The sequence below is a fragment of the Doryrhamphus excisus genome, chromosome 7 (genome assembly GCF_030265055.1).
Source record: "Doryrhamphus excisus isolate RoL2022-K1 chromosome 7, RoL_Dexc_1.0, whole genome shotgun sequence".
Taxonomy (NCBI): Eukaryota; Metazoa; Chordata; class Actinopteri; order Syngnathiformes; family Syngnathidae; genus Doryrhamphus; species Doryrhamphus excisus.
Genome location: NC_080472.1, coordinates 17,731,453 through 17,753,353, shown reverse-complemented (window position 1 = coordinate 17,753,353; position 21,901 = coordinate 17,731,453). Strand labels below are relative to the sequence as shown.

At 42.7% G+C, this 21,901-nt stretch overlaps 1 protein-coding gene across 19 annotated transcripts in view; it reads right to left on the bottom strand.

Moving 5' to 3' along the window:
- Positions 1-35: 35 nt before the first annotated feature.
- The window catches only part of nrcama (neuronal cell adhesion molecule a), a 36,569-nt gene continuing 14,703 nt past the window's right edge, over positions 36-21,901 (bottom strand). Inside the window, exons 2-32 of one of the 19 annotated variants that reach the window (XM_058077267.1) lie at positions 19,399-19,497; positions 19,212-19,229; positions 18,853-18,958; positions 18,422-18,615; positions 18,061-18,183; positions 17,281-17,451; positions 17,118-17,171; positions 16,589-16,700; positions 16,343-16,527; positions 16,132-16,263; positions 15,438-15,581; positions 15,249-15,360; positions 14,559-14,725; positions 14,049-14,196; positions 13,855-13,979; positions 13,669-13,698; positions 12,718-12,819; positions 12,438-12,635; positions 12,294-12,364; positions 11,995-12,220; positions 11,793-11,908; positions 9,789-10,002; positions 9,606-9,725; positions 9,328-9,504; positions 9,172-9,204; positions 7,861-7,911; positions 7,482-7,604; positions 7,228-7,383; positions 6,911-7,042; positions 6,020-6,098; positions 36-3,768 (exon numbers count right to left, since the gene is read on the bottom strand). In XM_058077267.1, the coding sequence (XP_057933250.1) occupies positions 3,534-3,768; positions 6,020-6,098; positions 6,911-7,042; positions 7,228-7,383; positions 7,482-7,604; positions 7,861-7,911; positions 9,172-9,204; positions 9,328-9,504; positions 9,606-9,725; positions 9,789-10,002; positions 11,793-11,908; positions 11,995-12,220; positions 12,294-12,364; positions 12,438-12,635; positions 12,718-12,819; positions 13,669-13,698; positions 13,855-13,979; positions 14,049-14,196; positions 14,559-14,725; positions 15,249-15,360; positions 15,438-15,581; positions 16,132-16,263; positions 16,343-16,527; positions 16,589-16,700; positions 17,118-17,171; positions 17,281-17,451; positions 18,061-18,183; positions 18,422-18,615; positions 18,853-18,958; positions 19,212-19,229; positions 19,399-19,480 (3,936 nt within the window). In that variant the 5' untranslated portion in view covers positions 19,481-19,497 and the 3' untranslated portion in view covers positions 36-3,533. The other 18 variants (XM_058077263.1, XM_058077269.1, XM_058077271.1 and 15 more) reach the window with 18 other exon arrangements.

Genomic DNA, 21,901 nt, shown 5'->3' with positions numbered 1-21,901 from the left:
GAGTTCACATCCACAATTGATGGAAGGGCGTCGCTAGTCCTCTGATACAAGCATGTGGAGTCGTAAAACCCCAAAACGGGGCATAATTTTGTAATATAATTCATATTTGACTCATTTTTCAGTCGTACCGTACAAACGGGGGATGATTTTGTCATAAAAGGGATCTTCGCCTCGCTTTAACGTGTTAGCATACTGTAACCGGTCCGACAGCACCATCTAGTGGTCAACGTCTAGAAGTACAGCCCTCGTGTGATTTTGTCAGATATCCTTTACATAACTAAATTATCTTCTGTTTGTTATACAAATTAGCTTTAGAGATCGTTAATATAAAAACATAATTAACACTGTTGGATGTCAACGTACTTTGACGAAATAAGTCTGACTTTTGACCTGACTTGGCAATTCAGAGGCGACTTTTGTAATTCTAAACTTGAGCCAGCAGATGGTGCTGTTTCACACGTTACAGTATGTTCTTCCTTCATATGACATCATCATCCCGTTTTTAAGTACTTAATACAGAAATGCCAGTCAAAGATCGTCCTTATAGATATTTTATAGCAGGAAAATCCATCAAAGATCCTTAATGTGACAAAATCATCCCGTCTTTAAGGGCTAACTGCAAAAACAAGCCGATATTTGACTAGCATTTAGCATTTTTCTCATGACATACCAGTGCATGGAGGAAACGACGGTTCCAATTTGAACTCCAACATTTATTATGATTCTGTTCTCATTTAAAATACAAAATATTCTTTTTTTTGTCATATTATATCGAGGATTAAACCATTCAACAGTCTCTCATGCTCTCACGTAATAGCTTCAACATGAACCAGAATAGTCAATAATATCATCATCATGTACGGGATAATGGTGTCACACTGCATTTCTGTCCATGCCTGCAAGTTCTACTCCATGGAGCTTCCTGCTTCCAAATGATACAACTTGTGAGTGTGTGTGTGTGTGTGTGTGTGTGTGTGTGCATCAAATATATTTAAATAAACAATAAAAGGTGCATGAACAAGACAAGGTGTGTCACAAGAGCTCAGCCACAAGCAAAAAAAAAAAAACTCCTTTTGCAAGTTCACCTGACACACAAAGAAACCCCACAGCAAAGTGTATAATTCAGCCCGCTCATGTCAAACTTGTTATTTACAAAATAAAACACACGGAGAAGCTGACCGAAAAACTTGATGCAAGTTATGATAAATGAAGGAAAAGAAAAAAAAGATTCTTCAAAACGTGTGAGGAGAGCAGACGGTAATCCTGGAAGGTAACGACGCACGTTTGAACACATGCATGTGCACGCTCATGCAGCCACGCATCCTGTAAACAGTACAACACGTTCATCAGAGGACAATGCAACAGGGCAACCATCTTCACTTCCTCCACATTCAGCATCATTAGGAGCCTCTTCCCAAATCCCTCAAGTGCTACAAGTAAAGGTTTGACCTTCAACATTCCACGTCTTTCACCTTGAAAGTCATCTCGAAGTGACCGACTCGCCGCTCGTTACATTAGGTACAGCTGCAGCCACAGGAAGGATACCGTAACTGGTCCAATTAACGCCCCCGGGGGTCTCCAATATGGTCAAAACCGCCATTGTGACCAGTTTACATGACCTCAAGATAGCTGCATTTTTTAGCATCAATCATAGTCAGCATACACTACCTCTGCATGCGCTTTAAAATGTTGCTAGTCTTCGCGTTTCACTTGCTGTTTGCTGCTTACTGCTGCTACAACATTGGTTACTTGCTATTTAAGTTATGCATGGTGGACTTTCACATTTTGCCTCAATACAGCAGCTTTATCTACCTCTTCATGCGTTATAAAATGGTGTGAAACTCACACATGCTACACCGGCTGTGTTGTTGTTTACAATAAATCATCCGTCGTATTAAATGCTGGCTGAGCAGTTTGCTCCTTACCGCTGACAATGAACTCACTGGTCTTATTACTGCTGTCTTTTTACCATGGTTACAACATTGGTTCTGGTGCTTCTGCAACATAATTGCTCATGTTTATCATGTCGCTTGTCAGCTGCCTCGGTGTGAAACTCTGTTGTACTCAGCCGTACTGTTGTTTACAATGAACTCACTGGTGGTATTACTGCTGTCTCTTTACCGCGGTTACAACATTGGTTCTGGTGCTTCTGCAACATAATTGCTCATGTTTATCATGTCGCTCATCAGCTGCCTTGGTGTAAAACTCTGTTGTACTCAGCCGTATTGTTGTTTACAATGAACTCACCGGTGGTATTACTGCTGTCTCTTTACCGCGGTTACAACATTGGTTCTGGTGCTTCTGCAACATAATTGCTCATGTTTATCATGTCACTCGTGTGCTGCCTCGGTGTGAAACTCTGTTGTACTCAGCCGTACTGTTGTTTACAATGAACTCACTGGTGGTATTACTGCTGTCTCTTTACCGCGGTTACAACATTGGTTCTGGTGCTTCTGCAACATAATTGCTCATGTTTATCATGTCGCTTGTCAGCTGCCTCGGTGTGAAACTCCGTCGTACTCAGCCGTACTGTTCTGGAACTAACCTGTGGTATTACTGCTGTCTCTTTACCGCGGTTACAACATTGGTTCTGGTGCTTCTGCAACATAATTGCTCATGTTTATCATGTCGTTCGTCAGCTGCCTCGGTGTGTAACTCTGTCGTACTCAGCTGTATTGTTGTTTACAATGAACTCACAAGTCGTATTACTGCTGTCTCTTTACCGCGGTTACAACATTGGTTCTGTTTCTGCTTTATTTCGCTGTATTGTTAATGACCATGTGATCAAAAGGAGCCTTCCACTTTCTTATGCACTCCAAAATAGACTCATGAGTGGCCAACATCCAGCAGCTTAATCTACGTACCTCTTCATGCGCTTTAAAATGCTGCACCTCAGCTGCTATGGTGTGGAACTCGGGCGTGTTACACTTGCTGTACTGTTATAGTTTACAGTGAACAGTATTGTTAATGCTTGCTGAGCAGTTTTTCTCCTTGCCGTGATTACAACATTGGTTCTGTTTCTGCCGTCTTGTGCAATATACAGCTTAGTACAAGAATTGACTTGTAGCAGCGTCTCTCCAATTATCGCCTGCTTCCGATTAGCGGTCGAGGTAAATAAAGGCGGCGGCGGCTATAATTAGAGCAATTACGGTATTTGAAACATTTGAACACAATTCATGGCTGAATACTATAAAATATGATTCTGCAGGGTGTGACCAAATAATGTGTTGTGTGGAAATGTAAGTAAAGGATATCAAATGTCACTCACTCACGTGCGCACGCACACACACACACACACACACACACACAGAGAGGGCTGACACTCCTGATACATTCCTTTTCCATATTGCTTCCTCTCAAGAGTCGCTCCTTCAGTCGCCACCGTCTTGGATTGTGGTGTCCGTCTTTGCTAGCGGGAGGACAGGAGCTGGCGGCGGGTGCAAGGGGATGACGGTGGCCATCCTCGGTCGCCACGGTGACAACCGCCACGGCCCAAAGTTCCGGTGCGCCACGGCAACCCCCTCCGGTGCGATTTAGACAAAGGAGTTCATGGCGTTGACGGGCGACGGCGCCTCGGAGCTCTCGTTGCCTTCGTGCGTGTCCTTCTCCTTTTTGCCGCTGTACTGGCCGATGAAGGAGCCGTCCTCGTTGAACTGTCCGTCGCCGCCCTCGCCGTAGTCCACCAGGCTGTCGTCGCTCTCGTCGCGCCGCACCGTGCCGTTGGACGGCGTGCGGCTGCCCTTCAGCGGCTTGTGGTCCTCGGTGTCGCTGTAAAACGAAGCTCAGTTATTCGCGGGAACGAAGCGGCTCACGAGACTGAGCTCTTTAACCCTGAAAGCTCACGCAGGACACAGGCTGCTTTCTCTGCTGCTTCATCTCCTTCGCTCGGACAATCTGAGGCCTGCGTCCTGCAGACATGCAGGGTTAGAGCGACCAGTGCAGATTTATCAAAAGCGTGCTGCTAAGTCTAAGTCGTTCTTTAGTCTCCAAGTCTTAACAGTCGACATGCATGATTCCAAAATGCAGTTTTTCTTGTCAGTATGCTCCCAGTATGTCAATGCATTTCCTACTAAGAACAACCCCAAATCAATCCAAATTGTGTGGTTATGGTCTTGCTTTTTGCTACTGCCAGACAGGAAGTAGGGGTTGCATGAATACTAGCATGCTAGTGAAACATCTGCATCTCCTCTTACCTCTCCATAGACCTAAACCCACACCACCCCAAAAAACAGATCACAATGGAAGGTGAAAAACACTTCGGGAGGATGCATTTCTTTTCATTCTAAAAAGGGTGTGGAAGCTAAATAAGCTAAATCGCTAAGGATATATCCACATGTATGGGTATTTTATACAAATTCTCAAAAAAAAAGCCGGCGCTAACAATATAGCCTTAGGCCAGCCTTATAACAATAAAGCTAACTGATTCAAGGGGATCTATTATGCTCGTTTTTAGCCCTTAGTATTGTGGACTCCTATAGAGCAGCTACGTACAATAACCTGCAAAGAAAGCTTTCAAGATCTTCCAGAATCTGCACCCATTCCAGTTGTATTTCCTCGAATTTCTGAAGCAATCCATTTTAATTTATTCCACTCACGGCCCGCCTCCGGGCTCGCTCACTGTGCAGTGATTGGTCACACTCCCAAGCGTGTACCTGGATATGCCCATATAAGGAAGTAGCTAGCTCTCAGCGCCATCACAAACTTCCTGCAGGGCTTACTCTAAAATTTGGGCAAGGTTTAACACCAGAATAGAACATTCTAACTACATTTATGGGTCAGAAAAGTGGAAAAAGCATAATAGCTCCCCTTTAAAGAACCAAAAAAACTAAACAAAATGGTGACCCACCCAGCTACAAACAGCCCAAACAGTTGATGGTGAACTTCATTCATTCATTAATTTTCTACCGCTTTTCCTCACGAGGGTCGCGGGGGTGCTGGAGCCTATCCCAGCTGTCTTTGGGTGAGAGGCGGGGTACACCCTGGACTGGTGGCCAGCCAATCACAGGGCACATATAGACAAACAACCATTCACACTCACATTCATACCTATGGACAATTTGGAGTCGCTAATTAACCTAGCATGGTTTTGGAATGTGGGAGGAAACCGATGGTGAACTGAAAAATCCAAAAGTATCAAACAAAAAGCAAATCAAACACTTCAAAATGTATTTATCTAAAAAAAAAAATACCCATATTCTGTGGACATACCATACTAAAACAGGACGGCAGGTGCTGGGAGCTGATTGGCTGAGGCTGAAGAAGCATCAGTAGAAACTTAATACTGGCATTAGAACATGAAATGACAGCTTGATAGTTCTACGTGTTTGCTAAGACTAAATGGCAATAATTAGGCCTGTCACGATAATCAATACATTAACTGTACGATAAATAGGAATAAACGCCATCATTTTGCCGGCCTCCATATATTAACATGTGCATGCGGGTTTGTTTTCCTCCTCTCTCTCGCTACCAAATAGGCTGGATGACGAGAGCGCTCACTCTGTAACACGTCATCGTGTATCAAAACGTTACACCTCATGAAACATAAACCGTATATTAAATACCAGAGTGTTGCTGTAAGTGAAGCAAGGATGTGTTTATGCAAATTAGCCGACGTCTGCTTGACACACAATGTCAACATCAGAGTATTTCCCGAGAAACTAATGTTTATTGCTTTTGCATTATTATGCTATATATTATCATTCCATGAATGAAACAATGGTATCAAGACAATGTTGACAATAACATTGTTTATCGGCAATCTATCGTCGACAAAATGTATTATCGTGACAGTCCTAGCACTAATAAACAACATGAAATGGTTATTATTATTATTGATACTATTTTAGGCTTTGTTTATGATTGTGGCCTTGCCTCTGTGGAGGGTTTTGGGTGTCTCTGCTGCGTCACACAATGCTCTATGATGTCATCAAGTCAGAAAGAGTATAAAATAAGACAAATACAAACAAAGAAACAACAAAAGCATATTTTCTAATGCTAATGACTTTGTGCCTCTCACCTGTATTCTCCGAATGTGCCATCATCCTCCTTCATGGGCTGGATCTCTGGATCTTGGTGGGCTTCTTCTTTCTCTTTCACTACGGGAATGATAAAGGTTTAGTTTATTTCCAATGTGCGTGCAAGATGACATCGCAGCATGGTTACGCAATTCAATGTGCGAAGAGGAGTGGCCCGCCAATAATAAATGAGAACTGCCACAAATAGATATCATGATGAAATAATCATAGATATACAATAATTCCTCATTTATCAAGATTATTATTTATTATTATAATTATTTATTTCATTTCCAGTCCTAACTGTGATAAATGATTCAATGCTAAGTAGGATTCCTTATTTATAAATGAAATATTTCCGTAGTTACAGCATAGAAAACCTGTTTACAATATTCTAAATTCATTTTTGAACATTATTAGAGCCCTGCAGACATGAACTAACACCCCTATGGTCACCTTTACACTTGTATTACCCAATATAGTCAACATAAAATGAGAAAATAAGACCTTTAAGACATAAACAAGCTTCCGTGTGTTGCTACAAATGTATTCCGGGGCTAGAAAAGCAGTGGCGGACGAACAGGAAGTGATGTCAGGGGTTCAGAGTTGAGTTTTAGCCTGGCGTGGGTTGAGGCCTGTGTTGTTATTAGGGATTTATTTTTGTTTTTCAGAGAGATGATTGTGAGATCATTCAAACCTGCAATAAAAGCCTGATGCTTAAGCAAGCAAGTCTGGTGCTTGTGTGTCTCATCGAAACATGAAAGTAACATTACTGATCCCAACCGGCCAGACTAGAATACATACATACACAGTGTCTTTGAATGCATCAACCTTGGGGTTTGAAAGACGACTTTGATGACATTGACCCCATGCTACCCTAAATTTTGGCGTACCTGGATATTTGCCGCCCTTGTTTCTTTTGATGAAGCAGACAATGAGAAGCACCAGGATAAGGAGAGCGATGGCGCACATCAGTCCGATGAACCAGCCCTGGGTGGCGATGTCCACGTGGCGACTGGGTACGGCTACAAACACACAAAAAGGTGGACGGCGTTAAAAACAGTCAAAGAGCGATGCGTTTGAAAATGGGTTAATGCAATGATGGCGGTACCGGAAAGAAGGTGGAAGGAAAAAAAAAAGGAAGTTCTACGAGTGATGATCGTGATGACATGTTTGAATGGAATAACTACGCTGAGGCATGCCGCCTCACCTGGCACCGTAACCACCTCCTCATTGGTGCTGTGGAGCATCGGCCCGGCCGGGTCTCGAGCTACGACACGCACCCTATAGGACGTTCCTGGCTTTAAGCTTTTTAATACATGAGAGTGCGAGCTGTTTACCGACTCCTTTTTCCAGCCCTCTTTGCCTGAAAGTTGCGAATGGAGGAAGAGGGGAAGAAATATTTACCATCCATACATATTGTATTATTTATTATATGCTGCAAATACTAAGCAAAAGCCTTACTGTTTTCTACCGTGTACTCCACATAAATGTTCTTATGGTGTCCAAAGTATTCCCAACTGATCACGGCACCCTCCTCGGACACTGATGTGTTAACCGTGCCAAAGACGGGGCCTACAGAGGGTGCTAAGTAAAAAAAATATAGCATTTATTCCAAAAGTGTCATATAACTATTGAGTATTGTAGCGGAGTTACAAACAAATAGTAATATATCTCTATAGCAATAACAGAAAAACAAAAAAACATGTGATATTGTATTTCCTTCATATATAATGAAGAAGTTACCCCTCTAAACCTGCTTTTTCCACACATGTCCATTACAAGCTGCACTTTTTTTGCAGCAGAATTAAAGTCAGAGGTGTGAAATAGGGAATGCTTGTACCCTTGTGAAGCGGGGGAGACTGAGTGATGGGGGTAGTTGGGTCTGTGGGGCCTGAAAGAGTGAGAGAGAAAGTTATACCGCCGACATGCTCAGCGCCTGTTTCACTCGCATCCAATAGCGGAGCAGACGGCGTTTCATTCACAACATGCATGCATGTAGTTCGGGGGTGTCCAAAGTGCAAACAGATTTATTCATTTTCAGGGGGTGCTGGAGCCTATCCCAGCTGTCTTCAGGCGAGAGGCGGGGTACACCCTGGACTGGTGGCCAGCCAATCACAGAGCACATATAGACAAACAACCATTCACACTCACATTCATACCTATGGACAATTTGGAGTCGCCAATTAACCTAGCATGTTTTTGGAATGTGGGAGGAAACCGGAGTACCCGGAGAAAACCCACGCATGCACAGGGAGAACATGCAAACTCCACACAGAGATGGAATTGAACTCGGGTTTCTTTGCTGTGAGGCTTGTTTTCATGTCAAAATAGTATAAATAGGACCATGCTGGTGTTTCCTGCACAGGTTTATACATTTGGCCTGCCACAGATCCATTTTGACTGCTACAGATCGTTTCGGCACTTGGTCTTAAGACCTGTGTTGCCATACCTATGGACAATTTGGAGTCGCAAATTAACCTAGCATGTTTTTGGAATGTGGGAAGAAACCAAGAAAACCCACGCATGCACGGGGAGAACATGCAAACTCCACACAGAGATGGCCAAGAGTGGAATTGAACCCAAGTCTCCTAGCTGTGAGGTCTGCGTGCTAACCACTCGACTGCTGTGCAGCCGTGCAAGCAGATACCAATAATAAGATTTTTTCAAGGACAAAATAAAAAAAATATCCTTTGATCCCTCGTGGGAAAAAGTTTGGACACCCCTGATGTAGTCCAAATCCTTCTAAAGCTATTTTTAGCACACGCAGTAGCATCATGCATGTGACATCCTATGAATTAGTGCACATTCATACACGACAACAATGCAGACATATCGTCGTCTCTCTGAAACTTAACAATAAGCATCATGCATATCATTTCATGTTCATTAATGCACATTCATGCATTAAAAACATATATGAGCTGATGGTGTATTCCAATAAGAAAGTTAATTGGAGTATTTTAAAGCATGCAACTGCAACAAAGATGGCCGACATGCTATGGGAATGTACTAGCCACATGAATACATTTTGCGGTTAAAGTGGTAAGAATCGTACTAAATTATAGAGCATACAGAATCAGGTCTATCCCATAATAAAAAAAAACATGCAGTGGTATTAAAACAAGAAACTGCAGGGACTTCCAGTGGTTACCTTTGCCCACCTCTGCAGTGGGAGCAGTGGGAGCTTCAGAGAGAAAGCAAAACGAGACGGAGAGTGGCGACACAGGAAGTTGAGTGTGGTAGCACTGCATGCAATTTCACCCCCCCCACACACACACACACAAACTCTTCATCACAGTTAACTCACTTGTTTCCATGAAGGTGGAGGCCTCCTTCGTGATGCTGGGTCCGGCTCCTTTGATGGTTTTTGCGTTTAAGTCAAACTTGTACTGCACGCTGGAGTTCAAGCTGTCCAGAGTCACGGTTGTCTCGTTGACGGGAAAATCCATGATCTTGACGAGCCCCGTTTCTATGGTGGCGTTGGCTGGGTGAATGAGAGAAACATGAACCACAAAAGACACATTTGTACAGTTTTTTTTTCCACTAAAACTACAAATATGGACGCCGTGAAGATGCGGTTGGTACCTGGTTGGTATCTGAGAGTGTATCCAATAAGGCGTCCGTTGTTGTTCAGCGGTGGGCCCCATTCCAGAGTCAAAGAATCCAAACCGGGGTTCACTTGTAGAAACGAAGGAGGGCCTGGAACTGAAACAGAACAAGAACTTAAACCAGGTACATAAAACCATGTTCAATTTTGGGTGTACACACCTCCTTCGGGTGTTTCAAATTGCTTATCTGGACTAGGAGGGCCTTCCCCTTTGCTGTTCAGGACCCTGATGAAGAGGTTGTACAAGCTGTAGGGTTGGAGGCCCGGAAGACGCCCCTCGGTCAGATTCCCGTTGAAGGTCAGAACCTGGTCTTGAGATTCTTGATCCGCTTCCTCCTCTGCCTCATGCAAGCCTCGCTCACGGCGGTAATATACCTGCCAGACACCATGCGGGGACCGTTAGAGGTTACTTGTGTAGAACCTCAGGGAAACATTTGGTGGTTCCTTCAAGGTTATTTGGGAGAGTAGCATTCCAGGTTCCTTTAAGTCAGGGGTCAGCAACCCATGGATCCAGAGCCGCATGTGGCTCTTCAGCCTCCCTTCGCAATGCTCAAATATTTGTTTTAACACCCAAATGAGGAAAATATGCATCTTTGTAATTACTTTTGAAAAAAATCGGACTTTCTGTGAGACCGTTTACTAGCAAGAGTACTTGATCAACTCCGCCTTTTCTCCTCTGAACTACTTTGATACCCCAAAATTCCCTCCAAATCTGGCAGTCAATCAAAATCTTGGGAGACTCGCGATTTGCTCTGGATGTGAGCATGTTGCTACACATTTCTTGCACGTGGAAAACATGCAAACTCCACACAGAGATAGCCGAGGGTGGGATTGAACTCGGGTCTCCTCACTGTGAGGTCTGCGTGCTACCCACTCGACCGCTATGCAGCCCCTATATTCTGCTCTTAAATTATGTTTCGCGGCTCCATTCTATTTTTCTTCAGTGAGCGAGGGGGTAAAATGGCTCTTTTGATAGTAAAGGTTGCCGACCCCTGCTAACTGTAGTTAGCATAACATAGCATAACATTCATGAAACCATCAAAAGTTCATTAAATAGTTGGCAGTTAGAGTATAGCATACAATGTCATCCTAGTGAGGATAAACGGCATAGAAAGTACTGTCGATGGATGATATATTTAAAGGGGACATTTTTCTGGGATAGGCTCCAGCACCCCCGCGGCCCTCGTGAAGATAAGCGGTAGAAAATTAATGAATGAATATAATGCATTTTTCTGACCTATAAATGTAGTTAGAATGTTGCATTCCTGTGTTAAATGATACCAAAATTTCACATAATACAGCTGAATAGGTGCAGATTCTGTAAGAACTTGAAAGCTTTCTGTGCTGAAGCTGCTCTATAGGAGTCCAGAAATCAATTTAAAGGGCCAAAATAATAATAGGTAATAGATCCCCTTTCAAAAAATAATATACAGTAAACCTCGCATTTATCGGATTCAATTGTTCCCACTGGTTTTGTCCGATATAAGCAAAATCCGTTATATGCGTATACCGGAAAATGTCCGTTTTACGCATATATCGGATTTATATCCGGTATATGCGTAAATCGGATTTTATCCGTTATAAAAAGTCACTTCCTTGACTATGTTTCCAATGTACCTGGACGCGCAGGCAACGCTGCAAACGCTGCAAATGACGTCGTATAGCGGCCTGTCACGATTCAACGAATTGGAGCGCCACGATGCGGCCATCCGATATATGCGAGGGAAATTTAATGGAAATGCATTGGAACGGGACTGGAGATTTTGTCCGAAATAGGCGAAATTCGATATATGCAATGAATTTTTATTGGAAATGCATTACAGAAAAATTGGTTCTTTTTTATCTCTCCGTTGTGAGCGAATTTCCGATATATCAGAGTCCGATATATCCAAGGTTTACTGTATTTACAAGCTGCTACGACTAATATTCCAGTACTTACAAACCTAATGGGCCGACTTTATTATGTATTTGGTTACTGTGGCCCTGACACTTGTGTCATCATTGTGTAACCACCTTGCTGTCTCCATTAGCAATGTATGCTCAAGTGTCAGGGTTGCGTGCGACAGTCATTGGTGAATTATCCTTCAGATGTCATGCCATAGCAAACAGAATGATAGCACGGGTACACAACCTTCACTCACACAAGGACTCCTCCATTTTGTTACCTTGTATCCCTTCAGTTTCCCCCTGATTGAGTGAGACGACACCGGCTCCCAGTGTACTTCTGCTACGGTGCTGTTATGAACCATGACCAGAACGCCATCAGGCGCAGATAAAGGCACTGCAGTGGGGAACCAAAACCAGAACCACTTAGCATAGAGAGCATAGAGTCACTAGGTCTTAACCGACAAGAGAGATTCCACTCACGATCTTCCCCAGAGTACCCAATGATGACTTCAGCTTCCGGTCCGTTGCCATAGTCGTTCAGAGACTGGACCTTGATCTCGTAGGGCGCAAAGACAGGGGTTCCGGACACGACCAGCTGTGAGGCGTTGGCTACTGTCCTGGAAGACCACTCTTGATCCACGTCCTTCTGTCTCCATTGGACTTTGTACTCCAGACCAGGGCCGTTGGACTGTAGTCCTGTTAGTGACTTGGGAAGCGTTTTATTGTCAATATGGTGCTAAAAATAAGCAGCTATGAGGATGGGAGGGTCCTTTGCTTACTCTCCAGGAGATGACCAGGTTCCCTGGTTCTGTTCCTTCTCCCTGAACGTGTGACGGATTATCATCAGGGGCTGCAAGATGACAAAAACCTTTGACTATTTTGCTTTGAAGTATCTCAGTTTTTTCACATTTGTGAGGCGGTACCTGCAGGGTTGGTTCGGTATTGGCGTGACGCCTGGCTGGGCTGGCTGTAGCCCACCTGGTTCTTCGCAAGTACCCGGAAGGAGTAATACACATACGGCGAGAGGTCCAGGTGGGCTGTCGTGCTCATACCCGGGACCTCCGTCATGTTGACCCAGACATTTGGCTGGTGCAGCAAATCCTCGAATTGGATCAGGAACTCTTCAGAAAAAGAAAAGCAACAAAACGTTTATCTCCTGTTACGTTTACAGATCACGTTGATGGTCACATGCTCTGTTTATACTTTGTGTGGGACTGTTGTGTTCATCTCCTGGGATCCAAGTGAGCCGAACACTCCTTTCAGTCTGGTCCGTGAGTTCCAGGTCAGTGGGCGGGTCGGGTTTCTCTGCAAAAAAACCCCAAAAGATACTCTTTAGAAACACTGTCAATTCGGTTTTCTGTACTTCCTAGTGATGGCACCTGTTATTTTTAATCAGAGCATTTTATTTGGTTTAAAATGATTTTAAATATATTTTATATATTTATTTATGACATTTTTATATATACTATTATATATAATATTACAAAAAACAAAAATATGAAAATGTATTTATATATAAGTTATTTTTCATTAAAATTTAATTATTAAAATTAATTATTGATTATTAAAATCATTAAAATTACTTATAATATGCACTTAAAATGCATATAAAATATGTATTATCAAAAATGATATATACGAATTTAAATTGTATATATATGTACGTATATATAATTCTAAAATCTAAATATAATATATTATTAAAATGTGTAAATATATTATATAAAATATTATCAAAAATATTAAATAAAATATTATATAAAAATATTGGAATTTTAAACAAATGAATATGATAAAATTCCTAAAAACAAATAATACAAAATTATTAAAAATGTACTAAAATAAATAATAGATAATTATATGATAATGATAATGATGATAATTAGACAAAGTGATTTTAAACTATAACCCTGAAATAGCTGCTGTTGACAAAACATATATGGTAAAATATCCAATACTACACTCAGAGTACACAATATAATACTAGCTACGATTAATAATTATTTGTATAAATATCAGTATATTAATAGCACTGTGGTCGTCATGTAGGATATATTAGAAACACCTCAGTGTAATGCAGACAACAATCAACAGAAATGAATGTTAGATGAAATGTGGGGGGTCACATGACTACACTGTGGACAGTTTGTTTACCGTAGACAATAGCTGGAGTAGGAGTAGCCTCTGAGACAGCAAGAATCAAAGAGTAGAGTACAAAACGTTAGTACAAGTGACAGATATTTCAACCGGCAGAAGAAAAGCAGGAAAAATATAAAAACAGAAGCTCCTGTTTTCATTTCTACGCTGACGCAGAAAGCGGTAAATGAAGAGGAAGCGTACCGACAACGGTCAGCATGGCGCTGGCGGAGTCGCGGTCCAGGCTTGTGCTCATGATGCAGGTGTACGTGCCCTCGTCTTCGTCTGTCACATCCTTGATGGTCAGACTGTCTGCATCCACCTCAAACCTAGCAAACGGCAAACAGGACGATTTCAACTCGTATTTCCTTTTAGGCCACGTGGTCGATGTACTGCACCTCTCGTCGTCGGGCAGCTCGCCGTTGTTTTTGAGCCAGGTCATGGTGGGGATGAGGGAGGGGTCGTGTTTGACTTTACACTCAAATATGGCGCTCATGCCTCTCTGCACCACCTTGTATTCAGGCTGCTTAAGGATGCGCGTGGGCTCTGGAAGACCGAAGAGGTTTGTAATGTAATGGTAAAATTTCATTTAAACATGCATCAGATTACAATTGAATGCATCACATAATCAGTTCACAGTTCCACATGTCCAAAAGGAGTAGGTAGAAGCAAAGCTTATTAAATCCTACCCCTCCAACTGGTACTTTTACAATCAGTAACTCTGACATTTGTTCACTTCCTGCTTTCCATAATACAGTTTAAGGTTGTTTTTTTTAAATAATGTACCTCGTACCGAAGTACGAGGTGATATGAAGTCATTTATTGTTCTTATTACATCCATAATTATTTTAGGTGTTCACTACCATGCTACGTGATAACCTGTATAATATTTAGGGTTGGTGTCGGACCTTTAACCTCCAGGAAGACGTGGTTCTCTTTGATGCCCAGGTTGTTGGTGGCGATGCACGTGTATTTCCCGCTGTTCTGCGACTGGGCCACGTTGATCTCCAAAGTCCCGTTCTCGTGGATCACATAGGGGTCTCCGCTCTTGATGCTGATCTTGCTGTCTTTGAACCTGCGTAGAAAAACAGCATCATTGTTTTTTTGTTTTTTTTTTGCTTAATTATTGAGTTGCTGTACGGCGGTCGAGTGGTTAGCACGCAGACCTCACAGCTAAGAGACCAGGGTTCAATTCCACCCTCGGCCATCTCTGTGTGGAGTTTGCATGTTCTCCCCGCGCATGCGTGGGTTTTCTCCGGGTACTCCGGTTTCCTCCCACATTCCAAAAACATGCTAGGTTAATTAGCGACTCCAAATTGTCCATAGGTATGAATGTGAGTGTGAATGGTTGTTTGTCTATATGTGCCCTGTGATTGGCTGGCCACCAGTCCAGGGTGGACCCCGCCTCTCGCCCGAAGACAGCTGGGATAGGCTCCAGCACCCCCCCGACCCTCGTGAGGATAAGAGGTAGAAAATGAATGAATGAATAATTGAGTTCACTTTTAACCATTTTGTGTGCTCATTGTACCCAATTCTCCACAATGAGAAGGGGCGGGGTGTGGTGCATTTCTATTTAAAGTCCCAAGTGTGGTTCTTACCATGTGATGGTTGGTATCGGTGAGCCAAAGGTGGCACAGTGTAGCAAAGCCGGGCTGTTGGTGATGACTTGGTACACTTGGTTGGGGGGAGTGAGGACCCTTGGGGGCTCAGCTATAAGAAGAAGGACAGGGCGGGGCTAGTAAAGCAAAACAAAGTAACCAAATACAATACTGACGTTTTGCACTTACCCAGAACACTAACAAATGCGTTGGCAATCAGGTAGCCAAATTCGTTGGATGCGTTACACTGATAAACGGCACTGGACCCGGACTGCACGTTGCTAAGAATCACTGTGTCGTCGTCCACCTTGCGGGTGTGGTCCTCTGGGGCATCTAGCAGAATAGACCGTATTTAAGGAAAACATGTATACCGTAAATGTTTCAGTTAACCCCTCTAATCCTCCTATAGTCCCTGAGTGTGTGGTCTCCAAAAGCAAATCACTACCAGGGAGTCTAATTAGCGCAGGGTCGCGATCTGCTGCGGCTGTAAGCAACCTCCAGATGTTTACATTGTAAGTATCATGAGTAATTAGCATCCAGCAGCTTTATCTATCTCTGTAAGCTCTTTAAAATGTTGCTTTTAATACAACATTGATTCTGTTGCTGCATATTCATTTTCACTTTCTCATGCATTCCAAATCATTAATATAATTAAACTTGCTGTAGGCAACCTCCAAATGTTTACATTGTAAGTACCATGAGTGATTAGCATGCAGCAGCTTTATCTATCTCTGTAAGCTCTTTAATATGTTGCTTTTAATACAACATTGGTTCTGTTGCTGCATATTCATTTTCACTTTCTCATGCATTCCAAATCATTAATATAATTAAACTTGCTATACTGTATATATTGAGCTTTCACAGCTTGACCAATTGTACTCACTCTCTAACGGGACGCCATTGATGAACCATCTTATTTCCGGCTTGGGGTCTCCATTGACCCTGCAAGTCAGAATGCCGGTTTCATTCGGGGCAAGGATCAGGTTCCTGGGAGCGCTGATCCAGAAAGGAGCAGCTGGTGAATTAAAAAAAAAAGGAAGTGAGAAACCTGACAGAACAGTACAAAGAGAAAGGATAAAATGTGATTTTGGTACCTTTGACGGTGACCTTGATGACATGGTCCACTGTCCCCAGGCGATTGGTGGCGGTGCAGGTGTAGTCGCCGGCGTCGGCTTCACTGACGTCTGAAATCTTGACAGTTTTCTTGTAGTTAAAAAAGGACACCCTGCTGGTGGGCAGCTCTCCGCCGTCTTTCTGCCATGACATCTCCGGAGTGGGCCTGACATAGGAACACTTATTGACTTATTCTGCTGCTATAAGAGATGACAAAGCATACTTACAAGCCCTCTGCGATGCATTCCAACTCCAGGGTCTCTCCTCGTAGAACCATCTCGGTGCTGGTGTCACCCAAAGGCGTCATGAAGCCTGGGCGGTACTCTCCTGCTGGATTGGCTAATCGGAAGAAGACACAAAACCAAATCAGATCCCCTTATAGGTCTTTTATTGTGGCGGTGTGACACAATGACAGAGAGGGGGTCAGAAAACACAACACAAAATGTCTTTTATATCTATTAAGCCTAAAAAATTAATTCACTAATAATTAATCACTGTACTCCAGCTAAAACTCCAAGTTCTAATAATGGTACACATATTATTTAGAAAGGTTTTTCGATGCTCAAACTATGAAAATATTCAATTTATTAATATTGAATCCTACTTAGTTGAAATTGACTGATGGCAGTTGGGTCTGGAAGCACTTAACGGTGATAAACGAGGGATTGTCTGTGTGGGACTGTGTTGGAGAGGCATGGTCGGGCCAATAGGAGTGAAATCAGGGTGAGGATTTAACACTAAAAATGTCGCACTCACCACTAAATTTAGTGATATTGTACAAAGAAGCCACAGTCTCATTCATTGTATCCACTGGAACAACAAGAAAACCATAAGCATGCAAAACAAGCAGATAGACCAACACAACAAAACATTACATAAATGACATAAATCACACAAAAGAATAATAAAAAATGCTTACTCTCGAGGACTGTGACAGAGATGGGCTGCTTCTGCTGAATGGTCTGTGTATGCGGGAAGCGGGCGTAGCAGATGTAGTCATTCCTGGTGTCCTCAGACAGAACATTGGAGAAGTACAAGTCTCCATTCAGGGCCTGGGATACGCGTCTGTCGAGTGGCAGCCTCTGGAAATCTGATGCGGACAGATCCCATTTAAGAATGTTCATTTTTCGACCCTTTGTATTGAGTTGTGGACTCCTGTAGAGCAGCTACACACAATAACCTGCATGGAAAAATGTCTAGATCTTCCATAATCTGCACCTATTCCGGTTCTATTTCCTTGGATTTGTGCAGTTAACTTTACAGGACAAATGAATAGTTGTAATTTCCACCTGTAAACAACATATTCATTCATTCATTCATTCATTTTCTACCGCTTTTTCCTCACAAGGGTCGCGGGGGTGCTGGAGCCTATCCCAGCTTCCTTCGGGCGAGACTGGTCGCCAGCCAATCACAGGGCACATATAGACAAACAACCATTCACACTCACATTCATACCTATGGACAATTTGGAGTCGCCAATTAACCTAGCATGTTTTTGGAATGTGGGAGGAAACCGGAGTACCCGGAGAAAACCCACGCATGCACGGGGACATGCAAACATGCAAACTCCACACAGAGATGGCCGAGAGTGGAATTGAACCCTGGTCTCCTAGCTGTGAGGTCTGCGCGCTAACCACTCGGCCGCCGTGCCGCCTAAACAACATATATCTTATGTTATTAATATCAAACAAAGGCTTACTGTTATCCATCCAAAATATGACAGGAGGCGGCAGCCCTGCTGGGGGTCGGCACTGCAGCACCATGGAGACCCCCATCTGCACCGTGATGGCCTCAATTCTTTCCTTGGACCACAAGGGGGACCCTGGGAGTCACCATTGTTGGATAAAATGCATTAACAACACTGCATAGAATTGTATATAATGATAATGGCTTGTATCATATAATATGCTTAACAAGATACACTATAGAACATCACATGTTTGCATTTGCATGACTTAACATGTTCGAAAAGGAGCAGGGAGAATAACAGTCTCTCCTTGTCTCATAAATGACTGAAAATTATAAATAAATAATGAAAAGCTAATTAAATACATCCTTACTGGACTGTCTGATGACGATGTTGTTGGATACAGCTGTGCCGTGGTCATTATGGGCTGTGCACTGGTACGTCCCTTCATAAGCCTCGGCCTTTTCGCCGCTGATGTCGATGACCAGAGTGCCCGAACCGGGTTTCATTAGAACTTTGGGGTCTTTCTCCACATCAAAATGGGTTCCGTTTCGTGTCCAGGAAAAGCTAGGAAAATAACATTTTATTTTAAGAGCGAAAGAGAGGGGGCATGAATCATTAATTGTGTTGCAGGAGGCATGCTATATAAAGTGTTGCTAATTCAGTCTGACAGGTGTGTTTCTTGGTCGATTGGTTTCCATGACAACCTTTGCAAAGGCTAAATTTCCCCCCCACCCGCCTCAGAGCAGATCAATCATAACACAAGTCCATTTCTGACTATATGGTATTTTTATATTTCCTTACCTGGGATGAGGCTTCCCTTTGGCTTCACAGTGGATAACAATGTTCTCCCGTGGGTCGAAAATATAGTCCTTGGGGGACTGTAGCGTTATAGTTGGGGGCTGGGGCACTGCAGGAGCAGGAATTGTTACAATAAATAAACATGCAACTGTGTTAAAAGACATTGGCTGCATGCAACGAGGACACAGCACAGCAATGACAAAAGTATTGGGACATGTGAAAGAAGATATTTGCAAAAGTGACCCAATACTTTTGTCATGTAGTCCAATGACACTCCAAACAAGTATTAGGAGAGATGCATGCGTTTTGTGAAGGCACGGCAAAAAAAAAAATATTAGTGCACGGGAAGTTGGCGCACTTACATCCTTCCAGAACTTTTGCTTTTATTGTCCACCATGAAAACAGAACCACAGTGATAGAATAGACCGCAGTGGGGTTAGTTTGTGCAGTGGGTGAGAATATCACAGTTTCTAGTGAATTATTAGACTTTACTAGGACTGTATGGAAAAGTCTGCCTATAGTGTATTGGATCATGTCCGTGATGCTTACGGTCAAGAGGCACTTCCAGCGCTGACGTCATGTGACACAGGAACACCATAAGAAGAACTCCAAAGCTCAAGTGGAAGTCCATGTTGTTTTGTTTCAACCCTGCAAAAAAAATTTAAAAAAGGGGCTGAAACATAGTTTTAAATTTTGCAACATCAGGTCATGTGGTGTGTCCCAAACACGAATGAGACACAACGACCGTCAATTATGCCACGTGTTGGCCTGTAAACATGTGCCACGCGAGTGCACCCAAGCAGAACAACGAGCATGAGCAACAAGGACCCGCGGGCCTCTACGGCCCCCTTGTAAAGAAAGCCGCAAACATGTTGACATTAACAGGCTTTGGCAATAGAGAGCAGGGAACTGTGCCAGTGTTGGAGCTTCAGCTGCGGTCCAACACATCCGAAATGATGGTGGGTAGCTTTACATTCTACTCCTCATATGTCTATGCTATGCATGCATGTAAAACGTGTGAGCTAATGGGACCTCAGGCTAAGGCTCATCACGCTCACACTGGATACAACGCTAATTGGTCTCATTGGTCAGACACAAAGTTATGATGCTTTGGGCTTGGTTATAATGATACACCATGCTATCCTACCTGACGACATACAAGATCATATGCTAGTGATATAATGCGTCTCTTGGAGTGATATTAACAATGGGGATTTTGGTAATGGTAATGGTTTAATTTCATTTGAACATGCATCAGATTACAATTGAATGCATCACATAATCAGTTCACAGTTCCACATGTCCAAAAGGAGTAGGAAGAAGCAAAGCTTATTAAATCCTACCCCTCCATCTGGTACTTTTACAATCGGTAACTGTTACATTTGTTCACTTCCTGCTTTCCTAATATAGTTTAAGGTTTTTTTTTGTTTTTTTTTCAATAATGTACCTCGTACTGAAGTACAAGGTGATATGACCATACAATGACATAATGGGTACCATATTAAGTGTCAGTATAGTGATATATATATATATATATAGCACATCATGTGCTGGTTCAAGACTCTTCATCCTTGTATTTAGCAAACATCAACTGCTTGTATTGTTTCTTGAATTGGCTCATCGTTGTGCATTGTTTGAGGTCCTTACTCAATCCATTCCATAGTTTGATTCCACATACTGAAATGCTATGGCTTTTTAACATAGTCCTAGCATAGAAGTGTTTCAAATTTAGCTCCCTGGGATCATATTTCTCCTCTCTTGTGGAGAAGTATTGGATGACATTTTTAGCTAATTGGTTATTTTTAGCCTTATGCATTATTTTAGCTGTTTGAAGATGAACTATATCAGCAAGTTGAAGTATTTGTGATTTTAGAAATAAGGAGTTAGTATGTTCTCTGTAGGCGGCATTATGAATTATCCTTACTGACCTTTTTTGCAGTACATTTAGCCAGTGAAGATTGCTAATAGATTTTTTTTACTGAAAAAACGGTAAATAAACAACAATTTAAGCAAAAATCTATGAAAGATGACATGAAGCTCTTTGACACGTGTCCCTAAAGCAACACGCCAAGTTGGTCACTGCACAGCCTTCAGTCAGAGAGGCATAAGTCATCACGCACGCAATAACAGTAGAGTCCACTCTGTACAGTACTCTAGTGTATTCTTTCATTTAGGAGATATACTGTGGTGTATTTCCCTTTTGCGTGCTCGTTCTAATGACACCAGTGTTGCTTCCCCTTGACATTGGAAAGGGGACTCTCGCTTTGTAGTAGGAGATGACATCACACAGCTGTCGAAGCACTAACTAGGCATGTGCAGACCGCTGCTCTGTGTAAACACCCAAAGAAAAGGCGAGCCTCCAGTCTGTTTCACATCTCTCGACCACTTTTTTAGACCAGAAAGTAGCCCGGCTATGGGATTGGTCTTTGCAGGCTGCTACCAGAGCGCAGACAATACCTGATGAATGTTGCACTTCCCTCGTGTTGACATTGTGTGCCGGCATTCGGTGAAGCTATGCAAAGCGTTAGTATGCAAATACTACAGGTTTCCAGAGTAACCTCTTCAAGGAATTAAACCCTGATGATTTCATTGCGGACTCCATCATATGTAATCACTGTTGGAGTCTCTTCTTTTGGTTCTCGCATCGTCCACACAATCCCTGCCTGCTGTTTTTGAGCAGGCTTTGGAAAGTGCTGATGGTCAGCACGCCGCGGACGTGTCTCCCTTACATCCGCTGCATTCTATTGTCCCCCCCCCCGTGCTGTTTACCCATGGGATAGCGCTGAAATGGCAAGGGCTACTATAGGGCATGAGGTGATTAAAATGACTTTAGAGACTAAGTGACAAGTCTTGTGGCCAATAGACCACAGTATTAGATTCACAATTACAGTGCTTCCTTCATTTGTATTTTAGCTCATTTAGTTCATTTAGCCATTTTTACACTTGAAAATTAGGCCAAGAATAAGTACAACTTGCATTAAATGTGCATTTGTTTTTACTAATAAGAGCCTGCATTCATATAATGAATACATTAGCCTACCACAGCTACACC